The sequence below is a fragment of the Sinohyriopsis cumingii genome, chromosome 3 (assembly GCF_028554795.1).
Source record: "Sinohyriopsis cumingii isolate HCF-2022 chromosome 3, ASM2855479v2, whole genome shotgun sequence".
Classification (NCBI taxonomy): Eukaryota; Metazoa; Mollusca; class Bivalvia; order Unionida; family Unionidae; genus Sinohyriopsis; species Sinohyriopsis cumingii.
The window spans coordinates 141,943,279-141,965,582 of NC_142963.1; the positions used below are offsets into that span (position 1 = coordinate 141,943,279).

A 22,304-nucleotide genomic window follows, 5' to 3' on the forward strand; every position below is an offset into this window, starting at 1 on the left:
GAAATTTGCCTAAGCTTCTTAAGTTTATGGTTACACAGAAAATGCTTAAGAAACCCATCTGAAATCTGACTAAAGTCTGCCTGGAAAATTTTGTTCAGGATTTCAGGTGGATTTTTATTTCTGGCAGAAATCTTAGATGGATTCCATTTATTCAAGTGGAATATCAGAACAACTAATTTGCATATTTTGCCTAAAATTTTGCTCTGAATCGGCCTGAATTCTGCTTGAAATTCACCAAGCTCCCATAATATGAGTAATTATGATTTAGGCAGAAAACACCTAAAAAAAACCATCTGAAATCTGCCTTAAGTCTGCCTGGAAAATTTTGTATGGGAGCTACCTTCTTATAAGCTGGTATAATACTTTATCAAAAGTTGGTCTGTGGTTCGTCGGTAGCCAGAAATGAGGATAGTAGGCAAACACAAAGAGGGTCTGATTGCTGTTTAAATTTCTATATATCCTCGTGGTGTGTGTTTTGTCCCATTCCATCAGGGTTCCATTCAAAACCTCTAGGATATAATGTAACATCCCACGGTTTGTAGAATCTCCAACAAATAATAGTTTCTTCCCCTTCAGACACTGTTTGATATCCTGTTGCTGAAGTTGTCTGTACTGGCATCCTGATGGTTGCCATTTGGCATGCTTCCAATGGCATGTGTTTTCCTCTGAGGAACTCTGGCATGGAACATACCATTTTCCTAAAAGAGAAAACAAATTTATTCAACTAGAGGTCTTACAAAGTAGGTCAGTAGACGGATTGATATATACATGTAGATTTGCATTTGATGATCTGGATACTCACAATGGATGGATTTCAATTTCTTAAACTCCAATATGTCACTCAAAATTTAATGTGTCAATCAATTCTAGTGATCATAGCAACTTTTAATGAACAAATAATCCTTCCTTAAAATGGCATAAAAACTGATTATCATATACTTTTGTGGAAATAGTGACAAGTGACTTGCATTGACAGTGTAAAAGATCTGTGCTTACACTAACATCAAATAAAAATTGTATATTTTTTCATGATTTTTTTAAATATATTCTTTCTACAATTTTAGAAAGTTTGGCAGAATAAATACCATGGTCTTTAAAAGCAGTCAAAGGTAAATTGGTGAAAATTATAAGTCATCCCAATTATTTAAATCACCTGGCATTAGCATTGCCTTACCTGGATGATCACCTGGTATTAGCACAGACTTACCTGAATGATCACCTGACTGACATCTAGGAAAAACTGTGGACTGGTTCAGATAATCTATCCAAGACCTGTAATTCTTCACAATATGTAAACCACAGGTTTCTGAGTGAGAGAAGGGCAGTGAACAGTCCTAAAAAGGAAATAATGTTATTTATGTGATATTCAAGTGTGCAAATACAAAAAAGAAAAAAAATAATGACTGTCAATGACTTTAAAAAGTTATTTAATAATAATATGTTTAAATTGTAGTGTATTAAATGTCAGAGTCGATAATTTGGTGACCTAACAAGAATTTTGCATTCTCCAAACTGTATAAGCCTGACACTACACAGGATGAATAACATCCTGACCTTTACACAAAGTATTTTCACTGACCCAAGTTTTAGTATGCAACAAGTGTAATTTAAATGCAATAAATGTCAACATAATTATCTTAAATAACAAAAGACTAGATATAATTCAAATGCAGAATAATATAATCACGCTGTGCACAGTAAAGCAGTTAACATGTTATTTTTTATTTGGGACTTGAAGAAGTAGTATAATAATAGTAGTCCCATTTCTTATTGATTATGATTCAAGTCATACATTACCTATTCATACCTGATACAGTCATATGATCACTACCTATTCATACTTGATACAGTCATATGATCACTACCTGCCTTCTACCATTTTATGGTAGAGTGCATTTAACTGTGTAATACATCATTATTTTACACATAATTTTTGAAAACATAGAAAAGATGGTAGAACATTCATAAATACTATATCATGCAGTAACAGCAAGAGTTACCGCCCCCATAAAAGTCAATTTAAAAATGAGTTTTAATGTGTGATAAAACAGCAATCAGTACTGAAAATGCAAGTGATTGTAGTGATGTGCATGCTGAACTTGTTTAAAATATAAACAATTTCTTGTGGAAAATTGGCATTTCAGGCAGTTTGGATAATTATCTTGAGTTGATAATTATCCAACAACCAATATTTGAAAATTTAACATGTGGAGATCAATAAAGTGGACAACACTGAAGAAATAAGCTACAACAATAATGAGGATGCTATCTGGTGAAAGTTATCAAAAATAGGTGTGGAAATATTGATGTTTTAGGCAGTGCGGATAGACAGTCCTGAAGTGGCAAATGATGGCATTAATGTATGCCCATGAAAATATCGATAATTGTTTGGGGGGGGGGACTGACATTTATGGCTTTGGGGATAGTGATCTTTACTACACTGAAGTTAAATGGTATCTTTAACTTGAATAATGATGAGGATGAAGACTTCAATGCTTTTAAGGTCAACTGGGAATTTGAGGACTTGACCACTGGTAAAATTAGCCATATACCAAGAACGGGTGGACAGACAAAGATTTACTTCAACGTTATTTTTATGTGAAATGGGATCTAGGGCACCATTTAGTTACAGGAAACAAACCTTTACCCAGAACACCCACACTCTGCACCAAAATGGATGCCAATAAATATTCCAACTATGAAGGCTTGCATTTTTGCATGGATGTTTTACACATCTCATCCATGAATGACTACTGGCAACAAAACAAAGGATGTTGAAGACTAGGTGCAGCATTATGTCCCATGAATGACTACTGGCGACAAAACAAAGGATGTTGAAGACTAGGTGCAGCATTATGTCCCATGAATGACTACTGGCGACAAAACAAAGGATGTTGAAAACTAGGTGCAGCATTGTGTCCCATGAATGACTACTGGTGACAAAACAAAGGATGTTGAAGACTAGGTGCAGCATTATGTCCCATGAATGACTACTGGCGACAAAACAAAGGATGCTGAAGACTAGTTGCAGCATTATGTCCCATGAATAACTACTGGCGACAAAACAAAGAATGTTGAAGACTAGGTGCAGCATTATGTCCCACGAATGACTACTGATGACAAAACAAAGGATGTTGAAGACTAGTTGCAGCATTATGTCCCATGAATGACTACTGGCAACAAAACAAAGGATGTTGAAGACTAGGTGCAGCATTATGTCCCACGAATGACTACTGGTGACAAAACAAAGGACGTTGAAGACTAGTTGCAGCATTATGTCCCATGAATGACTACTGGCAACAAAACAAAGGATGTTGAAGACTAGTTGCAGCATTATGTCCCATGAATGACTACTGGTGACAAAACAAAGGATGTTGAAGACTAGATGTAGCATTATGTCCCATGAATGACTACTGGTGACAAAACAAAGGATGTTGAAGACTAGTTGCAGCATTATGTCCCATGAATGACTACTGGTGACAAAACAAAGGATGTTGAAGACTAGATGCAGCATTACATCCCATGAATGACTACTGGCAACAAAACAAAGGATGTTGAAGACTAGGTGCAGCATTATGTCCCATGAATGACTACTGGCGACAAAACAAAGGATGTTGAAGACTAGGTGCAGCATTATGTCCCATGAATGACTACTGGCAACAAAACAAAGGATGTTGAAGACTAGGTGCAGCATTATGTCCCATGAATGACTACTGGTGACAAAACAAAGGATGTTGAAGACTAGGTGCAGCATTATGTCCCATGAATGACTACTGGCGACAAAACAAAGGATGTTGAAGACTAGGTGCAGCATTATGTCCCATGAATGACTACTGGTGACAAAACAAAGGATGTTGAACACTAGGTGCAGCATTATGTCCCATGAATGACTACTGGTGACAAACAAAGGATGTTGAAGACTAGGTGCAGCATTATGTCCCATGAATGACTACTGGCGACAAAACAAAGGATGTTGAAGACTAGTTGCAGCATTATGTCCCATGAATAACTACTGGCGACAAAACAAAGAATGTTGAAGACTAGGTGCAGCATTATGTCCCATGAATGACTACTGGTGACAAAACAAAGGATGTTGAAGACTAGGTGCAGCATTATGTCCCATGAATGACTACTGGCAACAAAACAAAGGATGTTGAAGACTAGTTGCAGCATTATGTCCCATGAATGACTACTGGTGACAAAACAAAGGATGTTGAAGACTAGTTGCAGCATTATGTCCCATGAATGACTACTGGCAACAAAACAAAGGATGTTGAAGACTAGGTGCAGCATTATGTCCCATGAATGACTACTGGCGACAAAACAAAGGATGTTGAAGACTAGTTGCAGCATTATGTCCCACGAATAACTACTGGAGACAAAACAAAGGATGCTGAAGACTAGGTGCAGCATTATGTCCCACGAATGACTTCTGGTGACAAAACAAAGGATGTTGAAGACTAGTTGCAGCATTATGTCCCACGAATAACTACTGGTGACAAAACAAAGGATGTTGAAGACTAGATGCAGCATTATGTCCCATGAATGACTACTGGTGACAAAACAAAAGATGCTGAAGACTAGTTGCAGCATTATGTCCCATGAATGACTACTGGCGACAAAACAAAGAATGTTGAAGACTAGTTGCAGCATTATGTCCCATGATAATTTCAATAAAATATGGGACTGCCACGCATATTTGAATTATAAATCATATCTCATAATTTTCGATCATTTTGTTCCACCCTGCACTGCAAGCTAATGGAATGACTGAATTATAATCAAATTTCAAACAAGATTAAAGACAAAGGTGTATACAAGTAATCTGTTCTATTTATCTTTTTTTTTTAAAGAAACGACTTGCAAAGTTCATGCAAGGCACTACATAACTATTATCAACAACTAAAACTTGATTATAAATCCTGCATTAGTTCTATAGTATTAATACCACATAGAATTCCTTCTAAGTTGGATCCAACTGCACAGACCCAGATCTGCCTTCACTTAATGTGCTGGTAGATCAGGAAAGTAATCAGTAGAACAAAAAAAAAAGGTCTGTGTTGTTTTGTACTTAGATTTGAGACTAATAAGAAAGTATGTATTTTACCTAATCATAAACCCACCAAGTAATGGATTCTAGTGGTGGATAAAATCTTAAGGAAGGTAACATGTCCAACTTCACACAAAAGCATTATCATTTAGTTTCATAACTGCTGAGTTAAAGTTACTTTACCAAGAAAATACTACAGAAACACTATAGTCAGTAATAATACCTGTCTGAGAGAAGAGACTTGCAGGTTTTTGGGACTGAACATGATTGGAGGCTGAATAGTTTGAGGTTGTCTCTCTATGAGGATGACATAGGTGTTGACCACAACATGAGGTGCTGACAGTAAGTCCACAATGTATACAGAAATCCTATTCTCTCCAAGGCCTAGCGTGAGATTTACTGCTCTGAAATAGACACAAATGGAGCTTTAATCTTTGCGATTCCAGCTAAAGTATGGAACTGCAGTTGCAAAGTGGAAAAGGTGTTGAACTCTCATCAGAAGGTTGCAGATTCGATTCCTAGAATTGGATCAGCTATTATGGTGTGTCCTTGGGTAAGGCACATTCCATGTCTCACCTTCAAAGTGTTCATGTACCATAACACACACACATACCAGCTACAGCTTTGCAAATATATTCGTAAGTGCTTTAACATCTGTCTTGAACAGATTTTGTTCAAAATAATCCATTTTTTAGCAAACATTTTTTTACTGCTTTCTAGAGGTTGCTCGTTGAGACAGTTTTAAATAAAATTAAAAAATGCCCGCAGCATGTTTGTAAAGACCTTAGTGCTGTGTTGTTTTGTCTTAGGTCTAGTGAAATAGTATGTCATTTCTGTCTCATATCAGTATTCGGAAGCTATGATCAGATTTTTTAGTTGTGTTCAGATATAATTTGAGAGGAATCATTTGTTTGAATTACAAAGTGCTCACTGAATTTTTGAACTAAAATACTACTTTGGAATTAATGTTAATTCAAAGAGATCCTGGATTATAACATTGTGATACATCCAGACCACTGGTACATCAGTACATTCAAGACTATTGGAATTCACTCAGAACATTCTTTACTTTTGGACTTGTGATTAACATTTCATATTATTTGCGATTTAATTCTCAATACTGTAAATTCCTCTTAAACTTTCACTTTGTAATCTAGAGAAATAAAGCTTTTGTTGATTTTCACTAAACTTTCTGGTTTCACATTCTTTCTGTTAGATCGGTTAAGACCATAGAGTCGTAACAACTTTGTGATGTTAGAATTTATGACTAAGCTAGTTGTCAACATTGGTTTGTGAGAAATGCATGATGCTTTAACAAACTTCCACTATTGTGAAACTTAAAGGACTATGTTGTTCAATAGAATGAATACAATGTAGAGTTACTGCTACCAAGAAGACAATGTTTATTAAATACATTTGTTTTGGCTAAAAGATGAATTGTCAAGTCATGTCATGCTACCATCTTCATTAGCCATGGTTCCTATCTAAACCTTGGCATCTCGAACAGATATTTCAGTGCTTTGGGTCTGAATTTCATTGGATGGGGTGGCAAGCCACTGCATCCAATCAAAATCAAGTTGTTCAAATTTGAAAACTGTTTCTACATGATTGAGACAAGGAGAGTACACAAACTTGAAACGACTGATAAATAAGCAGTTTCCCGTTGGTGTTGGTACAAATATATTTCACTCAAATACACCTGTATGGCCTCCCTCTGGTACTTAGTCATACTTTCAATGTTAAACTAAAAGTCAATTTCCTCCATATTAAGCTGATGTACATTGCACCATTGTTACATGCTATTGGTTAGTTGGTATTACATACTTTGAAAGACAATTCATGAACTCCAATAGATGTTGCGAAGACAAAACACTGAAATATATATTAGATCCACCAAGGTGAAGATAGGGTTAACATATCAGAGCTTGGCTAGTGAAGATGGTCATACTACCAGAGGGCATAGCTCATGTAGTTTTATTTCCTGGTAAGATGTCATATAAACACTCAAAACTAAGAGAAAAACACCTTCTTGTATGTGTGATATTACTATTCATGCATGAAGCAGGGGTCAAGCCCTGAACCCCAGACATGTAAAGAAAGTGCAATATCCATGTAACTCAGTGACTTTTACTTTCTTTTGTAGGTGAAGTCTGTCAATTTGCCTACCTACCCATCTGATCCCTCTCTGTCCTCGATGCGCGCCTCCGAGTGACAATGTTTGGACGTAACCCACACCTTTATCATGATCATCTTGTATGGTACAGAGGCTCTGTACATGTTCCTCCAGGACTCGGATTTGGTGAAACTTAACTTGGGTTCACTAAAAATTTCGGACAGGTATGGCATATCAGTATCATCTGCAAAATAAATTTAAAAAATATTTGCCCGAATTTTTTCTTGCGTTCATGTCTACAAGTTTGTTGGCATCACAGGCAAAAAGCTCCATGACTGGCATTGAAATTTAAAGGCATGTTTTTATGTAAATACTTACTGTTCTGGTGGCCTAAGCTGGTTAGACCATCCACCTTGGATGCAGGAGGTCACAGGTTCGAGCCTTGGCCAAGTCATACCAAAGACATGTGAAAATGATACTAGTAACTGCCGCACTTGGCACTCAGTATTAATAGGTTAGTGTTAGGACTGGTTGGCCTCGTGTCAGGATAATACTGTCTGCAGCATGATCCCCAGTACTAGACATCACTATGAACTACCACATTGCAGACATTGTAGCAATATGACTGGAAATTTTTTAAAGCTATGTTAAAAATCTAAATCACACACACACACACACACATACACACACACATACACCATATAATTATTTAGATGACCTATCTACTGTTCCTTTTGGATCTAGATTGTCCCCAGGGAACGTGGTTTTAGAACAGGGTCTCAATCTTCATCCACTCTGAGGGCTGCATGAGGGTATTTTTAATGGCCCAAGGGCTGCAACACCTTTGTTATCTCTCATGACACCAGACATCTTACAGGCCACAGATTATGACTTGGTGGGCCACATGCAGCCATGTGTATGAAACCCCTGTTTTAGGATGATAACTCCCCAAGTTCTATAATAATTACTCTGAACGCCAAAGAAAACCATACAAAGTTCTTAAATTGTATCAATGAAAATGGTATAATTGTTTCAACATAAACTTTAGTGAAACAGACTTATTAGATTTTCACACTGTTTGATTTTTAGATTTTACAAAGACAGCTAAAGTAACAGATGTGGTGAAAATCTTATCTATCTCAAAAGGCTGGGTTTTAAAGGTAGTAGATTTCTCTTGACATATTAGGGGCTGGCCCCATGAGGATTTTAAAGGTGGCAGATTTCTCTTGACATATTAGGGGCCAGCCCCATGAGGCTTCACAGACCAATGACATCTCACCTCCGTCGATCTGAGTCTAGGGCTCAGCCAACATGCGTATGTGAGAAAGCTTCCTATGGGTTGTGATTCTTCCTCCACCAGATATACCGGCTGCCATGTATAGCCTATCATGTGCTGAAAAATGTCATTAATAAAATAACAGCCAACCAAACATGTATGGAAACCAAAGCCTGCAGGATAGTCACAGGGGGCATAACTCCTGTAAATAATGGCATGGAATGCTAGAACCTGAACATATTAAAGGTCTCGTCAATATAAAGCATACATTTAAAAAAAAAATTGAAACCTTGGTGAAGTTATACAGTGGAAACAAAAGTTGGGATGATAAGCTATATGGGGCCATAACTTGTCTATATGATGACAGAGGAGGCTGGATATTGAACTCTTGGACCCATAATTACTCTAAATGATGACCGAGGAGGCTGGATATTGAACTCTTGGAGCCATAATTAGTCTAAATGATGACAAAGGAGGCTGGATATTGAACTCTTGGAGCCATAATTAGCCTAAATGATGACCGAGGAGGCTGGATATTGAACTCTTAGAGCCATAATTAGTCTAAATGATGACAGAGGAGGCTGGATATTGAACTCTTGGAACCATAATTAGTCTAAATGATGACAAAGGAGGCTGGATATTGAACTCTTGGAGCCATAATGAGTCTAAATGATGACAAAGAAGGCTGGATATTGAACTGCTGGACCCATAATTACTCTAAATGATGACCGAGGAGGCTGGATATTGAACTCTTGGAGCCATAATTAGTCTAAATGATGACAAAGGAGGCTGGATATTGAACTCTTGGAGCCATAATTACTCTAAATGATGACCGAGGAGGCTGGATATTGAACACTTAGAGCCATAATTAGTCTAAATGATGACAGAGGAGGCTGGATATTGAACTCTTGGAGCCATAATGAGTCTAAATGATGACAAAGAAGGCTGGATATTGAACTGCTGGACCCATAATTACTCTAAATGATGACCGAGGAGGCTGGATATTGAACTCTTAGAGCCATAATTAGTCTAAATGATGACAAAGGAGGCTGGATATTGAACTCTTGGAACCATAATTAGTCTAAATGATGACCGAGGAGGCTGGATATTGAACACTTAGAGCCATAATTAGTCTAAATGATGACAGAGGAGGCTGGATATTGAACTCTTGGAACCATAATTAGTCTGAATGATGACAAAGGAGGCTGGATATTGAACTCTTGGAGCCATAATGAGTCTAAATGATGACAAAGGAGGCTGGATATTGAACTGTTGGACCCATAATTACTCTAAATGATGACCGAGGAGGCTGGATATTGAACTCTTGGAGCCATAATTAGTCTAAATGATGACAAAGGAGGCTGGATATTGAACTCTTGGAACCATAATTAGTCTAAATGATGACAAAGGAGGCTGGATATTGAACTCTTGGAGCCATAATGAGTCTAAATGATGACAGAGGAGGCTGGATATTGAACTCTTGGAACCATAATTAGTCTAAATGATGACAGAGGAGGAGGCTGGATATTGAACTCTTGGAGCCATAATTAGTCTAAATGATGACCGAGGAGGCTGGATATTGAACTCTTGGAGCCATAATTAGTCTAAATGATGACAAAGGAGGCTGGATATTGAACTCTTGGAGCCATAATTAGTCTAAATGATGACAGAGGAGGCTGGATATTGAACTCTTGGAGCCATAATTACTTTACATGATGACAGAGGAGGCTGGATATTGAACTCTCAGACCCATAATTAGTCTAAATGATGACAGAGGAGGCTGGATATTGAACTCTTGGAGCCATAATTAGTCTAAATGATGACAAAGGAGGCTGGATATTGAACTCTTGGAGCCATAATTAGCCTAAATGATGACCGAGGAGGCTGGATATTGAACTCTTAGAGCCATAATTAGTCTAAATGATGACAGAGGAGGCTGGATATTGAACTCTTGGAACCATAATTAGTCTAAATGATGACAAAGGAGGCTGGATATTGAACTCTTGGAGCCATAATGAGTCTAAATGATGACAAAGAAGGCTGGATATTGAACTGCTGGACCCATAATTACTCTAAATGATGACCGAGGAGGCTGGATATTGAACTCTTGGAGCCATAATTAGTCTAAATGATGACAAAGGAGGCTGGATATTGAACTCTTGGAACCATAATTAGTCTAAATGATGACAGAGGAGGAGGCTGGATATTGAACTCTTGGAGCCATAATGAGTCTAAATGATGACCGAGGAGGCTGGATATTGAACTCTTGGAACCATAATTAGTCTAAATGATGACAAAGGAGGCTGGATATTGAACTCTTGGAACCATAATTAGTCTAAATGATGACAGAGGAGGAGGCTGGATATTGAACTCTTGGAACCATAATTAGTCTAAATGATGACAGAGGAGGCTGGATATTGAACTCTTGGAGCTATAATTAGTCTAAATGATGACAGAGGAGGCTGGATATTGAACTCTTGGAGTCATAATTAGTCTAAATGATGACAAAGGAGGATGGATATTGAACTCTTGGAGCCATAATTAGTCTAAATGATGACAGAGGAGGCTGGATATTGAACTCTTGGAACCATAATTAGTCTAAATGATGACAGAGGAGGAGGCTGGATATTGAACTCTTGGAGCCATAATGAGTCTAAATGATGACCGAGGAGGCTGGATATTGAACTCTTGGAGCCATAATTAGTCTAAATGATGACAGAGGAGGCTCGATATTGAACTCATGGAGCCATAATTCCACTCTGTATTTATTTATCGTGTGCAGTGCATGCTCAGCCATTTAGCAGTGTCAGCATCAGCAAGGTGTAGAGCCTGTAGTCCACTGGGGAACTTTGTCAGTGGGAAGTTGTTCTCAATGTGTGACATGGTGTCCAGAGTTCAACAGCTACAGGAAGAGTCAGTTGCTTGGCCCCATTGGACAAGGCTGACTGTGCAACAACCCTGATATGTCTGAAAGTGGTTTAGCTTGGTCCACATTTTTCATGGAAGGCTGAAGCCTGGAGTGCAGACAGGTGGTTCAGCTAGCAGGAAGTGGTTTACAACATCTGTTGAAGATGACACATCACTCCATGTCTAATTAGCTGTCATATTCTCCAGCAATGGATCTAACCAGATTGGATGTCTCAAAGCCAAGTGGACTGCTGGATATGAGGTGATGTCCATGTACAGTGGAAGCTTCTCACTGGCATAAACCTTAGCTAGCTTTTTTGTGGTTGCTTCCTGGCAATGGAGATGAGGAGAAGGAATGTTGCTGAGTAGTGACAGCCATGGTAAAGGAGTAGGATGTAGTGTTCCAGAGATTATGTGCATTGTTGTGTTGAGCTGGATGTCAATTAGCTTGGTATGGGATGACTGAGTCCATACAGGAGCACAATACTCAGCTGTTGAATAACAGAGTGCTAGTGCTGATGTCTTGAGTGTCTGAGCACTAGCAGCCTAGGTTGAGCGAGCCACTTTGTAGAGTAGGTTGTTTTGAGTGCTCAGTTTTGCTGCAGTTTTCTTCAGGTGGTTACAGAAAGTCAGTGATCTGTCCAGAGTCGCACCAAGGTATGTTGGTGCTGGGTTGTTTTATTTGCTGCCCAATGAGGAGGATGCAAAACTCACGGTTTGCATTTGCATTTTTAAGGTGAAAGATGCTGGAGACTCTCTGTTGTGCTTGACTATAGGTGCCATTTCTTGAAGAAGTCCACCATTTCCTCCAGGTCTTTGTTCCGTACCTCCTCAAGCTCAGTAAATGATTGGCTTTGATTCCCGAGAGCAATGTTGTCTGCATACATAAACTTGTATGACTGTGTTTCAGGCAGGTCATTGATATAAACATTGAACTTACTTGGCAAATTAACTGACCCATGTGGGAGCCCATTAGTTTGACATCTCCATAAGCTGCAGAGCTCTCAGGTATGCTCTCAAAAGCACATGTTGCAAAGGAATAGTTCGATAATCTCAACTATCCAGTGTGGCAATACTCTGTAAATTTTCAACAACAGTCATGCATGCCAGACCATGTCATATGCCGCTCTTAGATCAAGGAAAACAATTCCACTAAATAATGGAGGAGGCTGGATATTGAACTCATGGGGCCATAATTCCTCTAACTGACGATTGAGTAGCTGGAACAACAAAAAGCTTACCAATTTTAGCAAGAAAGATATGGAGAGCTGTGTTCCTCCCATTTTTAATTTTTCAGCTTGGTACGAATTGTGTCATATAAAGACGAGCAACATTTTTAAAAGAAAACTGTCAGACTGACAGGTAGGTACTAATTCTGAATGCTGCCCAAAATGCTATAAAGATGTACTTATTGTGAATTCACTTAAGTCTTCTTTTTGTGGGCTATCAATTTTCATGAATTTTGGGATTAATACAATGAATCTGTGGAAACAATAGAATCCTAGAATCTGTTCACATCTATTAGTACCAGTAAAAGCTGCAAAAATATATATCCATCAAACAAAATGAATTCACAGTGCATGTGCTTTGCAATTAAAATTGTCAAAATCCAAACATATTAGGGGCAAGGTTTCTACAAGTTAAACATTTTTCACTCACCAATGCTGCAAGAATGTCTTTTCTCTGTGTCTGAAAAACAATAACATTATATATGTAATTATGTAGCCCTAAAAAAATAAATATGTAATAATGTAACTCTTACAAATTAAACATAGTTATGTTGCCCTAGCAAGATAAATATATAATTATGAAGCCCTGACAAAATAAACATACAATTCATTAGCCCTAACAAAAATTAAACATAGTTATGATGACCTAGCAAAATAAATATATAGTTCAGTAGCCCTAAGAAATTAAACATAGTTATGATGCCCTAGCAAAATAAATATATAATTCAGTAGCCCTAAAAAATTAAATATAGTTATGATGCCCTAGCAAAATAAATATATAATTCAGTAGCCCTACTAAACAAGAACATGATCATGATAAAGAAAAGGACACAAAAAAAGTTAAATTCACAAATGTTGTATTGCAGGAATACAACAAAACCATCAAAAGCATACATGCTGTAATGATTTTCTTGTTGTGGTCTTTTTTTAAATTAATAATGCAAGCTAATTAAGGATGATTGAACTCTGACACTGCATTATCTTACCAAATTTCTAGCAATCAAATCTAAAAATGCAAGAAAAGTGGAAAGAATTCTTGCTGTCAACACCAATAAAAATGAAATTAGAAGTGTAAATACATAAGTCAGCTTCTAATTTGTGTTTATATTTCTGTAGGCTATAATTCGGTATCATCAATACAAAACAGGAATTAATAGTGCACACAATGATGATCCAAGGTGTGATGTTAGAGTTATCCTTTCATTACCAAAAGGGAAAAACAAAAAACTGAAAAAGAGGGCCAAGTGGCCTGATGTCACTCATTTGATTTACTGAACTTGACAGTTGACCATTAATTAAGCTGGCTTATGCATTATGTACAAACACAAGCATATGTAACTATCTCCCAACTATTAAATTGTGTTGATTGTACACATATGTATTTTACTGCACTCAGATTAAAATTACTCCAAAATATAAGGATCTAATTAATATGCACAGGACTTTATTCACATCTTATCCAAAATACTAATAAAGTTCTACTAAAATCTGATTAGAAATCAATACTCCAAAAATCAGATAGCCAGATGCCTAGGGCCCCTCCAATTCCAGACCTAGCTCCTCCAATATTCTAAGTGAGTTGCCCATCAGGATTGTAAATAATGAATAATGGAATTTGCCCAAGAAAACTGTGATCGTGTTACTGAAATGTGACATTTTAGTTTCAAAGTAACAGTGACCTTCGATTTCTCATTTTACTGCTTGATTTGTTTAAACTAATGCAGAAAATTTATTTAGTAAGCTTAAAACTTGATGAAAAAATTGTTTCACTTGAATGTTTGTACTATAATGTATCACTTATTCTTTCTTGAATCATGTTTCAAAGATTTAGGAAATTATCATAAAATAATTTGTTTGCATTTTATTTGGAATTGTAGAAGATGGAATTAAAAGGAGATAATCCATATGACCAAAGTTTCAATGATCTTATTATATACATTGATAGAAGGTAAGCATGTACTTGTATCACAATTAAGATGTAAGTATGTACTTGTATCACAATTAAGATGTAAGCATGTACTTGTATCACAATTAAGATGTAAGCATGAACTTGAATCACAATTAAGATGTAAGAATGAACTTGTATCACAATTAAGATGTAAACATGTACTTGTATCACAATTAAGATGTAAGCATGAACTTGTATCACAATTAAGATGTAAGCATGTACTTGTATCACAATTAAGATGTAAGCATGTACTTGTATCACAATTAAGATGTAAGCATGAACTTGTATCACAATTAAGATGTAAACATGTACTTGTATCACAATTAAGATGTAAGCATGAACTTGTATCACAATTAAGATGTTGTATCACAATTAAGATGTAAGCATGTACTTGTATCACAATTAAGAGGTAAGCATGTACTTGTATCACAATTAAGATGTAAGCATGTACTTGTATCACAATTAAGAGGTAAGCATGTACTTGTATCACAGTTAAGAGGTAAACATGTACTTGTATCACAATTAAGATGTAAGCATGTACTTGTATCACAATTAAGATGTAAGCATGTACTTGTATCACAATTAAGAGGTAAGCATGTACTTGTATCACAATTAAGATGTAAGCATGTACTTGTATCACAATTAAGAGGTAAGCATGTACTTGTATCACAATTAAGATATAAGCATGTACTTGTATCACAATTAAGATGTTGTTGTTGTTGTTGTAGGGTTTGACGCCATTTTTCAGCACATGATAGGCTATACATGGCAGCCAGTATTAATGGTGGAGGAAGAATCTGTGAAATCCCCAGAAAGAAACACCGACCCTCGAGAAGCTACTGGCAAGCTTTCTCACATACCCAGATTGGCTGAATCCAAGACTCGAACCCACGCAGACAGAGGTGAGATGTCAGTGATCCATAACGGAGAGCGCTTTAGACCACTCGACCACTCAATTAAGATGTAAGCATGTACTTGTATCACAATTAAGATGTAAGCATGTACTTATATCATAATTAAGATGTAAGCATGAACTTGTATCACAATTAAGATGTAAGCATGAACTTGAATCACAATTAAGATGTAAGCATGTACTTGTATCACAATTAAGATGTAAGCATGAACTTGTTAGTTGACTCAATGTCTACAGAGTCAACTACATGACCACAAAAATAAGAAAGCCATGAAAATAAATCCACTTAAACCGACATACCTGTTGTGCTTTCTAAATTGTGCCTAATCTTTATCTCTTGATTGATGTTCATTTTTGCTATGTCTTCACTTTGCCCTTTTCCACTGTGAATGAAATAAAGGTACATGTAGTAAGCATGAATAAAATTTGTACCCCCCTGCCCAAAAAACCCCAACTGTCAACAGAAGTATGGCCTAATCACAACCCATCTATAATACAAATTTTACTCTTGTAGCATTAACTTTTGTCAATTTCTTGGTATAAACAGAGATGCTGCCAGGAATTTTCTTAAGCGGGGAAGGTCCCCCCACATATACATCCAAAGTGGGGGGAATCAGGGAAACAATGACAAATGGTAGCTCATGGGTGAAATTTTTTATAAGATATATGCATATCTAATTTAAAACAAGCATGTAAATAACTTTGTATCACTTCTTTGCCTACAAAATATAAAGTATTTGCATACCTAATTTAGTTTCATATTCTATACATGTATCTTGTTATTACTATGCACTCTATTCCTGTACCTTTATTACCACTCAATATATATCGCTCTATTCTACACCTGTATCTTGATATCACTCTATTATATACCTGTATCTTGATATCACTCTATTCTATGCCTGTATCTTGATATCACTCCATTCTATACCTGTATCTTGCTATCACTATGCACTCTATTCCTGTATCTTGATATCACTCTGAATATTCTATGCCTGTATCTTGATATCACTCTAGCTATTCTATACCTGTATCTTGATATCACTCTGGCTATTCTATACCTGTATTTTGATATCACTCTAACTATTCTAAATCTGTATCTTGACATCACTCTGACTATTCTATGCCTCTATCATGACATAACTCCGATTATTCTATACCTGGGTCTTGATATCACTATGACCACTCCATACCTGTATCTTGATTCTTTTGTTTTGTCATTTTCATCTGAATCCAAATGTTTATAGAAATTTTCCATTTTTGTTAAAAGTGGATGGAGTCTGACTGTGAAAAGTTGATGGGAGGTTTTGATTGGTCCAGAGGACTGGATAGAAGTGGAGTCATGTGCTGTCTGTGATGTGACAAAATCTATGATTGGTTCCTTTTGCAGCTTATCAAAAACAGAGGAATACTTGGATTGGCCAGGCTCTGGGTACACCTGTAATAAAACAGTCATGAAAATCTGAGTGATTGGTTTCATATTTATTACAAGTAAACATAAACAGATTAGTGAAAACACCTCAGCAAGATACATGAACAGAAGCATTGATTTTGTTCTGGAATGTTGAGTCCCTCGAAGGGATGGCTGCCATGTCCACCATATTGGATAACAGATCAATATGGTTTTTATTTAAGACCAGCTAGACATAAGAAATTTCTTTTTTAAGTGATAACCCCATTTTGGTATGACCATACATGTAGGAGGAGTAGCAAAAACAAGAGTTCAAAGATGGCCACTGGTAGCCATATTGGATATCAGATCAGTACCATTTTCATACAGGATGAACCACTCATGATTAGAAGCCTCAACAGTTTCATCTACAGTCAACAATGGGATGAATGTGCATGCAAAGTTTCATGGCAATCCTCAAAACAGTTTAGGAGTATGTGTGTGACTTGGATTTTTAACGTAGCTTTAACAATTTCAGTCATATCACTATGATGTCTGAAGTGTGGCAGTTTAGAGTGATGTCTAGTACTGGGACATGCTGCAGACATGTGGCATCATGTCCCACCCAGCCACATTATCCTGACACAAGGCCGACCAGTCCTAATGCTAACCTCTTAATGCTGAGCTCTAAGCAAGGCAGCTGCTACTATTTTTACAAATCTCTGGTATGACTTGGCCAGGGTTCGAACATTTGACCTCCTGCATAGAAGGTGAATGCTCTAACCACTTAGGACACCAGAGCAGTTGTGCAAATGGACAGATGGAAGATGGACAACAGACCATCCTATAATCTCTTCTGGTCTGTGACCACATGTGAGGTATTTTTCTTTTAAACTTCTTGTCTATGATGCTTTTGACAGATGCAAAAGATAATCTTGCAGTAGATCACAGAATATGTCATGCTATAAGGTCAATGTTGTAAAGATGAACAATTAAGTTGGAAAGAAATGCATTGGGCAGTCAGTCCCTATCACTTTGTATGATTATTGGACTTAAAAATAATTTGCCTACCCTCATCCCAAGAATAAGTGATTTGGAAGAAATAGTTATCCATGTCCTCACAACACAATATATCCTTGTACATATTTTATTGTAGATCAAATGTCGACTTTTTAACATCATTTGTTGTATCTTGTAAAAATTGTGCATCATATATTTGTACAAATGTCATTGTAGAAGGCTTCATGGAAGATTGGTCAGTTCTTATTATTATTATTGCATATTTCTCCACTACACTTCATACACATTTTAGTGATGAAAGTGATATAATATGTATGAATATTTAATATATATTAATACACCCAGCACATATTCACATAACATCAGATATCACACACAAAGGTAACTTGTGTGTGAAACAAAATAAATAAAACACAAGGATGTATAGCTAAAATGTGATCTGGAAGACTGGGATTTGGTATAAATGACCTGGAAGACTTGGGATTTGGTAAAAATGACCTGGAAGACTGGGATTTGGTATAAATGACCTGGAAGACTGGGATTTGGTATAAATGACCTGGAAGACTTGGGATTTGGTAAAAATGACCTGGAAGACTGGGATTTGGTATAAATGACCTGGAAGACTGGGATTTGGTATAAATGACCTGGAAGACTTGGGATTTGGTAAAAATGACCTGGAAGACTGGGATTTGGTATAAATGACCTGGAAGACTGGGATTTGGTATAAATGACCTGGAAGACTTGGGATTTGGTAAAAATGACCTGGAAGACTGGGATTTGGTATAAATGACCTGGAAGACTGGGATTTGGTATAAATGACCTGGAAGACTTGGGATTTGGTAAAAATGACAAATGAAGCAAGTCTGCATTGAATATTTGTTGGAATAAACAAGGATATATGGACTGTGTCAGTAGTGTTCAGTATATACAGATCTCCCAGTAAACTCTATGCAGCCAGTGAATTACGAATTTACCTTTATTTTATTTTGGAGAAATCAAAAAATATGCATACAAATAAATAATAACATAAATACAATCATAGTAGTTTATAAATTTACTGACATGGTAATTGAACAAAAGCTGGTTATTGCTATGTGACGTATGGCGGTTTTGCAGATTTTGTCTTTTTTGTGTCTAGAAATGTTGGGACACTGGAAACATTTATGTGCGTTAAAGTCTTGGGACAAAAATATTATCTTATAGTACTCACCGTAAAAAATTTCAGCATGTGGTCAAATCATGTACAATACATGGAAAATTGCCAATGACATTCACTAGCATGTGTTTGATAAGTCTGGACTATAGCTACACATAGAACTCAAAGTAATGACTCGTTGCAGTTACAAAATCTTTTAAGAAATGACCCTCAAAGTAGGCTGGACAAAACATAACTTCATCATTTTCATACCTATTAACTCCAGTCTATGTTTTATGCATGTTCATTTTAGCCTGATGACCAAACGTTTTTAAAAAAACAAAACTTTGCACCTACAAGACCTCATTTTAACAGCAAAGCCATCTTTGTTAATGAACCTGTATTGTGAAAAAAGCTTTCTTGAGATTTATGCACAATGATTATGTGCCATTTTGTAAGTCTGCATGTATTTCCTAATTATTGTTATTTCATTTGTTCCTTCTTTGTCTATATTAGTTTAAGATATATTAATAACATTCTGGAATGTTCTCCACAATCATCAATGCAAATTGTTAAATTTCTCTTTCTCTCCTGATTTATACTTGTAAATGGACTCTCCTTATGGAAGAAATAAAGTCTGATTGACTGGTTAGTGGCATTTTTAAATTTGTAAAAATTCTTACCATTATGAAATTGCTGTCAGTCAACCTTTCTCTCCTTTGATCTAACAAATAAACCAACTCTTCGACTGTAAGACACACAGATTCATTGCTGTCAGCTTCACAGCCCTGAAACAAACAGCGCATTTCCAATGATATCTATAAAAAAGTCAAACTTCTTTGTGTATCAGTCTATGTTTTTCCAGGGATTCCAATGCACATTACCTCTACGTTTTTCCAGGGATTCCAGTGCATATTACCTCTACGTTTTTCCAGGGATTCCAATGCACATTACCTCTATGTTTTTCCAGGGATTCCAATGTACATTACCTCAGGGTGAATAATAAACCTCTGTCCTAGTAAAAGATAATTGAAAATAATTGAGAGTTCCCGAGTTATGCATTTTCCTTCTCATAGTTTTGTTCAAGATTGGTTGTTGTTGTTGTTGTAGGGTTTACTGCCATTTTTCAGCACAAGATAGGCTATAAGTGGTGGCCGGTATAACTGGTGGAGGAAGAACCCTGGAAAACCTTGGGAAGAACCACCGACCTGCAAGAAGCTACTGGCAAGCTTTCTCACGTACCAATGTTAGCTGAGCCTGAGACTTTAACCCATGCAGACAGCAGTGAGATGGCAGTGATCCGAAATGGTAAGCACTTTAGACCACTCGGCCAATCGGAGCCCCGTTCAAGATGGGTCCATTAAGGATGAAGCAGGTATATCAATGTTAGATTTTATGGTACTTCATGTGCAGAAATTTAAATTAAAAAAATCAAATGAAATATAAGTGCCAATACCAGGGCTGACATCAGTGCTGGGCCGAGTGTATAAGGTATCCTTTTTCTTTAAATAGACAAGCATAAAAGGAAAGACTAGATAAAATCAATAAAGCCATTTATTGTAAACTAGAGCTATCACCATATTACCCGCTTATATGTTGAACCCAACTGCAAACTGCATAGACCCAGATATGCCATTGCATAATGTGCTGGCAGGTCTGGGTACTTGCAATATGCTAGAAGTAATCATTAGAACAAGAATCCTGATCTGCCAGCACATTATGCTATTACAGACCAGGGTCTGCAACTGGACATGACTCTCAAGGGAATATATATGGTAGTGATGAGTCACTTTATCCCAATTTCTAACCTGTCCCCAGAGGGTCCCTAACACTGTCCTTTGACATTTGATCTTTTCATCTGAAACCGACAGGATGTGTAAGAAGGGTCTGTAATGTAAAACTAATTTTATTGTGTGGCAACCATATTCCTTGATTTCAGTCAGAGACCTTTAACTTAAAATCAATAGACTTCTTTTTTAACAAAGTTCAAGTCATGAAAACTAATGTTGTGTGGAAGCCATTTTCTGGCATTCAGTCAGTACACTTGACCTTTAACTTAAAATCAATAGACTTCTTTTTTACCCCCAAGTGCAAGCCATCCACAAAGTTTGATTGAGGTATGTCATGTAAAATTGATGTTAATGTGCAGGAGTGTTTTATTTTTTTATTCTTTCTATCAGTGACCTTGATCTTTCACCTTTGCGTCTAATATCATTAGGGTTGTTCCCTACATCTAATATAAGCCATCCAAAAACTTTAGTAACCATATTTGATGCAGAACTCCAGTTACTGTATAAAAAAAACTTCTTCCGAGAGTCGGTGATCTTGACCTTCAACCCTAAAATTGATAGGATTCTTCCTTACGTGTTGTGTAGGCTATACACAGTTTGGTGACTGTGAATAGTGGAGAACTCAAGTTATTGTGCAGAAATCTGATCGGTATGGTTTTCAGCTAAAAGTGTGAGGGACTGTAACTGAAAATGGCAGACAACTAAAGTTTTATTGTGTAGAAACCAAATTGGTAACATGGTAGAATTGACACCATCATAGCATAACATAATCCACCTAACAACAGGCATATAAAAACGTTTCAGTGAGATGCCTAAGTTGCTCAAGGGCCATAACTCTGTAAAATACCAAAATCTGATCATCACAAAAGTCACCTAATTAAGATTTAGCTATATTTGAAATTTGTTCTGTGGCAATTTGTTCACTTTTGCTTCATTTTAATTAATTTTTAATGAATCTTTATTTTCAGTGATCATGAATGTTCTACCTTCAGCCTTACCCTTTTGGAGACACCCACTATAACCTAATTATTTTGGGGAGATAATTTAAAGCAGGCAAGGTCAAAGTTCAATACAGCTTCCCAGAGTTAACCCACTGAGAGGGGAGTAAAAAATAGCATTCATTTATGAATCCTTTTATCATGCTAAAAATTGTCATTACCATTATTATACAATGAAACTAATAAAAGAGTATATTTTCATTTACATATGCTTTTAGTTGCAATTTGTTTTATATTGTTTGTTCCAATTTTTCTTTTTATTTTTATTAATTAGGCATGACCTACAATAGCCATATCCTTGAGGAGTGTCCCGGTATAACCTATTTACCCTTGAGGAGTGTCCCAGTATTTTCTTATTTACACTTGAGGAGTGTCCCAGTATATCTTATTTACACTTGAGGAGTGTCCCAGTATATCTTATTTACACTTGAGGAGTGTCCCAGTATATCTTATTTACACTTGAGGAGTGTCCCAGTAAAAGCTATTTATCTAGAACATCAAGCAACATAATGAGAAAAAAAGATTTGTAACCTAA

At 36.6% G+C, this 22,304-nt stretch overlaps 1 protein-coding gene and 1 long non-coding RNA gene across 4 annotated transcripts in view; one reads left to right on the forward strand and one right to left on the reverse strand.

Moving 5' to 3' along the window:
- The window catches only part of LOC149803975 (uncharacterized), a 119,491-nt gene extending 97,304 nt beyond the window's left edge, over positions 1-22,187 (forward strand). Inside the window, exons 2-3 of the long non-coding RNA XR_016420280.1 lie at positions 7,194-7,387; positions 21,740-22,187. This is a non-coding gene — a long non-coding RNA (uncharacterized LOC149803975). The remainder of the gene's footprint in view (positions 1-7,193; positions 7,388-21,739) is intronic.
- LOC149803978 (uncharacterized) overlaps positions 1-22,304 on the reverse strand; it is a 170,245-nt gene that overhangs the window by 12,811 nt on the left and 135,130 nt on the right. For all 3 annotated transcript variants that reach the window (XM_089953833.1, XM_089953832.1, XM_089953834.1), the window contains 8 exons: positions 19,665-19,769; positions 16,630-16,874; positions 15,737-15,819; positions 13,006-13,035; positions 7,221-7,407; positions 5,274-5,454; positions 1,208-1,334; positions 341-698 (listed from right to left, as the gene is read on the reverse strand). In XM_089953833.1, the coding sequence (XP_089809959.1) occupies positions 341-698; positions 1,208-1,334; positions 5,274-5,454; positions 7,221-7,407; positions 13,006-13,035; positions 15,737-15,819; positions 16,630-16,874; positions 19,665-19,769 (1,316 nt within the window). The remainder of the gene's footprint in view (positions 1-340; positions 699-1,207; positions 1,335-5,273; positions 5,455-7,220; positions 7,408-13,005; positions 13,036-15,736; positions 15,820-16,629; positions 16,875-19,664; positions 19,770-22,304) is intronic.